This window comes from Zeus faber (genome assembly GCF_960531495.2).
Source record: "Zeus faber genome assembly, chromosome: 1".
Classification (NCBI taxonomy): Eukaryota; Metazoa; Chordata; class Actinopteri; order Zeiformes; family Zeidae; genus Zeus; species Zeus faber.
Genome location: NC_137193.1, coordinates 37,287,472 through 37,295,818, shown reverse-complemented (window position 1 = coordinate 37,295,818; position 8,347 = coordinate 37,287,472). Strand labels below are relative to the sequence as shown.

General features: G+C 41.4%; 1 protein-coding gene across 1 annotated transcript; it reads right to left on the bottom strand.

Annotated features, from left to right (window-relative positions):
• Nucleotides 1–6,438: 6,438 nt before the first annotated feature.
• On the bottom strand, nucleotides 6,439–7,301 carry gsx2 (GS homeobox 2; the record flags this gene model as incomplete). Its single annotated transcript, XM_080018430.1, has 2 exons — nucleotides 6,439–6,779; nucleotides 6,962–7,301. The coding sequence occupies 2 exons, from the start codon at nucleotides 7,299–7,301 to the stop codon at nucleotides 6,439–6,441; spliced, it is 681 nt and encodes a 226-aa protein (XP_079874556.1).
• Between the last annotated feature and the right edge of the window lie 1,046 nt (nucleotides 7,302–8,347).

The following is an 8,347-nucleotide window of genomic DNA, read 5'->3' as shown; positions in this document are numbered from 1 at the left end:
ACTGCCATTGATTCCTGAGATTACCTTTGCAATGCAACCTACATAGTTGAAATTACAATTAAGCAAATTCTAGATTGATTTATATTCATTTGTTAATTTATTTTATTTATTTATTTTTCTATATATTACAAACTGTTTTTTTTTTTTTGTTTATTCTAGAAATAATTTGTGTTCATTGTTTTCAACTTGGCACTGCCAAGGAAAAAAGAAATTAACTTGATTTGTGATTATATCAACTTCTGTCAAATGCATATTACAATTCTCACTATGTTCTATGTGATCAGCATTACAGGTTATAAAAAATATTTCTTAAACCTTCTGGTTGTGTCATTTTAGTCACTTTTTGACTCTAAACTGATGTTTTCAGGATTACAATTCATTGCAGATGCACAGTAAAGTTACTTACTTTACCCAGATACTGTATGTACATTTGTACTGTAACTTAAACTTTTTTTTTCTACTACGTATTAGTACTATCATACTATATATTTTTACATATTTTGAATGCACATCACTAGCTGTACGCACCTCGTTTTTGTTTCTGTTTTTGTTTTGCTTTCTATATTTATAACTGTCTTTTTTCTCTTTTTTGTATCCTTGCCCTTTATAAAGCATTTTGGAGAATTGTTTTTTGTTATTTTAAAGTGCTCTATAAAATAAAGATTGATTCATTGATTGATTCATGCCAGCCTAAAACACATCTTTGATTAATAAAACCAATATTATTAATCAAAGATGTGTTCATGATCAAATTACTCAAAATTACAAATACATTTGATATATTAAATGCATCAAAAATTGATGTAAAATTAAGATGTAATGAAATGTATTTTATTGTAATACATGTAATGTCAATTTACAGAGCATTTATTTTTCCATAGCAACAGTAGAAGTTACAAACCATGGCAGTGCAGAAATTCGAGTATTATTTGATTTAGTCTGACATGTTTGAAGAAAAGCATTTTAAAAGCAGTAATACTAACCCCAAATCTCAATAGGAAATACATTTTGTCAAATACTAATTACAAAACACTCAAATGTAATTTAAATACCAATTTTAAATAAAAGCACTTCAAATCATGCATGCATCTTTTCATGACATTTAACAATAACATTTAGCTTTTTATTGTTGAACATTTAGGCCTAATATTAAGCTGGCTATAAGGTTTATAATATTAATGTTTTTACTGATGTCAAATGTTGAATGGAGGGCTTTTTACCAAACCCTTTTTCTTTTTTTCTTTTTTACCAAAGTACTGTTTTCTCTGACTAGTTATACGATATTTTGATATTTTCTCCACCACTGGACAGATGTATGTAGTGTAAATGTAAACTGGCCCTGGGGAGCTGTCCGGTGCTGAACCTGACCTCCTGTCTCCTCAGCTCATCTTCTCCCTGCAGGGGTCTTCTGAAAAACCAAAAATAAATAATAATAATAATAATAATAATAATAATAATAATATTATTATTATTATTAATAATAATAATAATAATAATCTTCAGATTTCTTTGGTGTCCCTGGTTTGAAGTTTTTCCCCGAATTTTCAGAGTTTTGTTCAGAGGTTTCCAAAAGAATTTCTGTATTTTTTTTTTGAGAAAAGAGTGACCTGTAAAGCAGCACTTCCTGCCCACCACTGGAATTTCGGCTTCTTTGCGGCATCTGGAACCCAAAAACACAAAAAGAATCACAGACACAATTAATACATGTTCATTGTACTGAAATGTAATGCAATGTAATTGCTGATGGTTAAAACAAACTCAATTTCAGGAAGATTATGTCAATTGATATCTCTGGAATATCTATAAATTCTGAAGGTGATATAATTGGGGTTTTATTTTTTATTAACCTACCCTGGTGCGTGTGAGCTGTCTTCAAAAGCGTATATATTTATGTGTCTAAATTGATGCACTTTGTTGAATCCAATTGTCTTCTGGGAATATTTTAACCTGGATTGGTAATAAATTAATTAAGTAAAAAAATGATGTTAAATTATCCGTGTTACAAATGCAACACCTACCTCCTGTTTAACTGTTAAACAGGAGGTAGGTGTTATCATTTAGTTTAATGTGATTGTCTTCTGCTAATACTCTAACTTAATTATTTTCTAGCATAGTAAAGGGTAATAGTAATAAAGTAAGACCTCTCAATGTAAGTTTGTAATAAATTAATAAAGTAAAAAGATTATGTTACATTATCTACGTAATGTCACATCTACCTGGAATTTAACTGCAGTTATCTCTGCGCTTCTGTGCTTCTGGGTATGTACAGTCTGTCAAACTTTGTGTCTTATATTCCTTTTTTTACAGTCCAATCGAATATCTGAGGTATCTACGAACGGCAGGTCTAATGTTGGGCAGCCGTTGCACTGCCATCTTGCACATGTACAAAGTGAATGCACGTGACCAGTAATGCAATGACACGCATATCTGGGACCGATTTGGATTGGCAAACTGACATATAAACAGAAACGGCACTGAGAAGGCATGAGTGTCGGGTGAGCGGCGCTGCTATATCTGTGCGTGCCGCCATCTTGGTGAGGTCCTGATTGTCTATGACCCATCAGTGGACTGCAGTGCTATCTCGTGACCTGTGGGTGCCACCGTCTGGCGTGATTGCATCGTTGCGGAGATGCTAAAAGACTGTTTATTACTTATTCCACATAAATGGATCTGTATCAAACTTGGGCAATGGCGTGTCTGATTCATCCCTTTCACGACATCCATACACCACTTAGGTCAATTTTTCATGAACAAAAACAATAGGGGTCTTTTCATCTTTTCTTTTTCATGTCATGAAAAAAAAAATGGAATTATAAATAAATTAATAAATATAAATAAATAACTGAATTAATTAATTGATCTATACTATTTATTATATTAATTATTTGTTGGAATATTTATTGGTATATTATTATTATAGATAAATAATGCACAAATAAATTGCTAGTTGGGTTAGCGGGAGTCCAAAAGCTTGGTTGGATCTTGTTTTAAATGCATGGATGAATCATCATTTTAGCCAAAAAAATGTGTTGGAGCTGTTAAACGTGTGTTAAACTTCATGGACCATATTCATATTCAGTTGTTCCATATTCAGGCCTTCTGACTGGACTGGAGACCAGAGATGGGAACATTGTACTTGCAGATTGGTATCCGAAGTGTCCAACCTTCAGCCTCTTTTCCTGCCTCTCTAGCTCCACATCCAGCCTCCTCCCCATGAGCCAGCAGCTGCAGGCAGCTCAAAAGCTTCTTATTAATTATCTTTTGTCATGCGTAATTGCCACACTTCCAATGGTACTGGAGACCCGACCTTCTCTGGAGTGGTCTGGTGTGGTCTGCAGTGGCCTGGTCTTCAGTGGTCTTGTCTGCAGAGGTCTGGTCTGCAGTGGTCTGGTCTTCAGTAGTCTGGTCAGGTGTGGTCTGGTCTGCAGTGTTCTGGTCTTCACTGGTCTGGTCTGCAGTGGTGTGGTCTGGTCTGCAGGGGCCTGGTCTTCAGAAGTCTGGTCTGGTGTGGTCTGGTCTGCAGTGGTTTGTTCTGGTCTGCAGTGTTCTAGTCTTTAGTGGTCTGGTCTGAAGTGGTTTGGTCTGGTTTTCACTGGTCTGTTCTGCAGTGGTGTGGTCTGGCCTTTACTGGTCTGGTCTGCAGTGGTTTGTTCTGGTCTGCAGTGTTCTAGTCTTCAGTGGTATGGTCTGCAGTGGTTTGTTCTGGTCTTCACTGGTCTGGTCTGCAGTGGTGTGGTCTGGTCTGCAGGGGCCTGGTCTTCAGAAGTCTGGTCTGGTGTGGTCTGGTCTGCAGTGGTTTGTTCTGGTCTGCAGTGTTCTAGTCTTTAGTGGTCTGGTCTGCAGTGGTTTGGTCTGGTTTTCACTGGTCTGGTCTGCAGTGGTGTGGTCTGGCCTTTACTGGTCTGGTCTGCAGTGGTTTGTTCTGGTCTGCAGTGTTCTGGTCTTCAGTGGTCTGGTCTGCAGTGGTTTGTTCTGGTCTTCACTGGTCTGGTCTGCAGTGGTGTGGTGTGGTCTTTACTGGTCTGGTCTGCAGTGATTTGTTCTGGTCTGCAGTGTTCTAGTCGTCAGTAGTCCGGTCTGCAGTGGTTTGTTCTGGTCTGCAGTGTTCTAGTCCTCAGTGGTCTGGTCTGCAGTGGTTTGTTCTGGTCTGCAGTGTTCTAGTCATCAGTAGTCTGGTATGCAGTGGTGTGGTCTGGTCTTCACTGGTCTGTCTGCAGTGGTGTGGTCTGGTCTGCAATGGTGTGGTCTGGTCTGCCCCCTTTCCCAGTCCTGGCACATGGGTAGTGCAGGTGGCCCTGAGAAACATTTTCAGCTTCTGGGTGGATTGGGTTGATTTAAGCAGATATTTTGGAGTCTGTTTGGTAAAAGGGGTCCATTCTAAGTGGACTGACAGTTCGAGGTCAGCGGCAGTGGGCATGTGGAGGGGAGGGGGCTGTGTTTTCCTACTTTTAACTCCTTTGTGGACCAGTTTTAATGGATATGCTGGTCTTTCACTTTAACACCTGCGAGGGGTGAACTCTAATTCGATTAATAGGAGCTTCAATATATATTCATTAGGTGGCTTTCCCTCGGTAATATATGATCACCAGCGGGGTGTGAAAGGGGACCATTTATTCCCGCGATGAATGAATGAATGAATGAATGAATGAATGCATGCATGAATGAATGAATGAATGAATGAATGAATGAATGCATGAATGAATGGGTGAACGAATGAATGGGGTCTGCGTGGGACTGAGACTTCACCTGCTTCCCCTCTCAATTAGGAATGTATCCCAAAACTCCGACAGAAACCAGTTAAATTAACCGTGCGCTAATTTCCAATGGCCCCTCCCATCTAATCCTTCCTCAGATTCTTTCCATTTCACCATGCCACCCTCCTTCATTTAGCACAAGTTGAAAGGTTCAAATGGTGCTTAATGAAACAGTGACTAAATGGTTCTCCTGCTCCTGGAACCCTGGTGATGCCTCCTCAAAGCGCACGGAGCCGTCGGGGGTCCCGTCTCAATGCGGGTCCCGGGGCCGGACAATCCGACCTGTCAGGGCCCCTGCACCAGGAACGGCAGAATAATCAACCGACGTGGGACCCGAACCGCAATTAAACTCGCTTTGGACAAACGCAGAGCTCCTGAAAAGCGCACAGCAATGGGCCGTGGGGAGTAATCTGCTGCCTTTTGTGGCCGGAGCTCTCCCCAAGCCCGGTGCAATGAGTTTAAATTCAAATAGCCGAATATGTCAATTATAGCTGCTGGGTTGTAATTATTTTAAAATGAAAACGCTGAAATGCGTTTCTCCAGGTGTCTCCAGACTGTTGGAGACAATAGAATTTACACTTTTCACTCTCATGAAATAGACTTGCAACAGCGATGTAGAAAAAACATGTGATCAATGGAAAATATTTCTATTGGTGTGAAGTGTATGAATAATTTCCCATGAGACTAAATTGTGTTAAATAATAATATTTAATCAATTTCCAACCAATTGAATATCTCGTACTTTAAAACAGGCAATGTGCTTACTAACAGCCGAGCAATAATACAGTAGTTACAACCTCGTTATATTTTATATTTCGCAATACAATAGGAGCAATAATTGTGCTTTTTGTGTTTATTTTTGTCTAACAAAAATGACTTTTGGTGTTTCAAGGCATTTATATTTCACAAACGACGAATTAAAGAATAAGAGCTTGAGTAAAATAGTATTTGAAAATATACCAGTATACAGTATACCCATTTACAATTTTTGATCTTTCACTTTCTGATGTACCTTGAATACAGGCCTCCTTGAAGTGTAATGTTTTGGTAGTTATTATTTACTTTGATGCACTAATTTAAAGTACATATTTAGTATGCCTAGGAAGATTTAAAACGTGTATATACAAATTTCCTCCAAAATAAAAAAACCCCTCCAAAAGCTATGTTAATTCGTTAAAATTTATTGTGCAAGGAAACCATATCAGAAAAAACACTGACAAATTAAAATCCAGGTGCAATTCGCCAAAGTTTATTATAATAAATACAAATATACATATTTTTACAAACTCACATGCACATATATCTGTTTTTTTTCATTTCAAATAGTTTCTAATGAGTCCGAGGTTCGTCCACAGGAGCGCACTGACAGGAGGATTGAGGACCGAGAGGAGGACAGTCTGAGGTGGGACAGGATGACGTCACCAGGAACTATTTACAACAAACAGCGTTAAACTCCAACTTTTACAAAGAAAAAGATGCACAGTGCATAGCAGGACTAAATATGGAGTCAACCCACAGTTGAAACCTCCAAAACCAAGACCTGTGCCAAACCAAAACCTCTCCTTGCGCTTTTACGCAGCGGCCCTGAGGTCTTGTCATAATCCACGGGGGACCAGGGCGGGGGGGGGGGGGGGGGGGTAGGGGAGTCTGGTCCAGTTCGGGCTCTCTCCCGGTCTCTCCCTCCTCAGATGGGGGACACCTCCTTCTCCTCCGAGCCGGAGGTCGGGGACAGGGACTCCTCGTCCTCTGACCTGGGGTAGTCCGTGTGCGTGCCCGTGCACTTGCAGGCGCCGTGCGCGCTCCTCTGTGTGCCCTTGCCCTCCTTCTTGTGCTTAACCCTGCGGTTCTGGAACCAGATCTTCACCTGCTTCTCGGACAGGTTCAGGTAGGTCGCGATCTCGATCCTGCGGAGGCGGGACAGGTACATGTTGGAGGAGAACTCCCGCTCCAGCTCCAGGAGCTGCGTGCTGGTGAACGCCGTGCGCATCCTCTTCCCGTTCTGGACGTGGCTGCTCTCAGACGCGCCTGTTGGGGGAACAGAAGAACACGTTTATGGTCCCAAAATGATGCTTCTAAATGTTGATATCAATATTTGAATAAAAGTTGCCACCGAGCGTAATTCTGAGTCAAAGCAATTTGGAACAATTTGGACTTTTCTGTGCGTGGTGCATGAAGTATTGATCCTTTAAAGTGGACGCGTGTCTCACCTATGGATAGACAATGGAACCTCCTGGGGTCCGTCACGCTGTACGTGGGGGTGCACACGGGGGGCTGGTGCGCCATCCTCTGACAGAACTGCGCCTCCGCCGCGGGGAACTGGCTCTTGAGCACCGGGATGCCGCCGCGCGTCGAGTGGATGTGGGACGTGACGCACATCGGGCACACGCAGAAAGTTCCCGTCTTCCTGGAGGGACACACCGGCGCCGTGACGGTCATCACGCTGGGGGAGTGGACGCTGATGGGGAGGAGGAAGTCCTGGGGCTCCAGGGGCGCGGGGCGCACGGAGTCCTTGACGATCAGGGAGTCCACGTAGAAGGACCTGGACATGGTGCTGTGGGAGGGTGGTGCTGCTGGGTGGTGCTGGTGATGCTGGGAGGGTGGTGCTGCTGCTCTGAAGCCCTCCGAGTCTCCAAGGTGCTTATGTGGAGGGTCCAACAAAAGGGACCGGAGGGCTGGCCCTCCCACGTGCGCTCCGGTCTCCAAGGGTTTATACACCCGTACCACGTGACTCGCACCCGGCCTTCCAATCACAACCTGGAGATTTAGCGATTTTGGTCCAAAATCCACAAAACTATTATTACACCATTAGACACAGCCATGGAGTTTGTTTAAGTCTGGAACATTTGACTGAAACGGCTCTGAATGTCCTGATACCAGACTGCTGTAAAATGTTACAAGCCGATACTTGGCCCATCAGTAAACTATAAAGGAAAAAGAAAAAACATATATCGAAGAACATTTTATACACAAGTATACACAAAAGTGTAAATGTTTAGGTATAGGAATAAAGAAATAAGAATATAATAAAAAAAATATTTTACTACAATTTTAATATACATTTTAACATCGATATGTGAATATTTTCTAGCTGTATATTTATTCTGTCACGTCCCGAAAATGTCAGCTCCTTCCACACAGCGAAATAAAATATCCGACGATATGATCTTGTATGTAAATAATCCCTGTCAGGGATTATTTAACATTAACACTTATTATTCTGGAATTACTATAGTAATTAGTCGGTCCAATCATTCTGTCTATTTAAATCTTGGTTATTGGTTAATTTTAATTGAACAGCCATTCCAGAGCAGTTCGTCCACTAAGTGTCTGCAGACAAATCACACTCAAGGTTTTAAGACACAATTAAAGAATTAGGGAGCTGCAGTCTGAGTCTGCAGCTATTTGATGGCGATTAGGAATCAATTAGAAAGTGTTTATCAGGGCGAGTGTGCCCGGTAAACAGCCAGCTATTCCAGAAATGCCTTAATCTCACTTTTTAGGTCTTAATCTCACATCTTGTGACACTGATCAGTTTGATCCTTTCAGACGGTCAAACCCCCGCGTGGGCTCTGAGCAGGACACGTGCAGTGCAG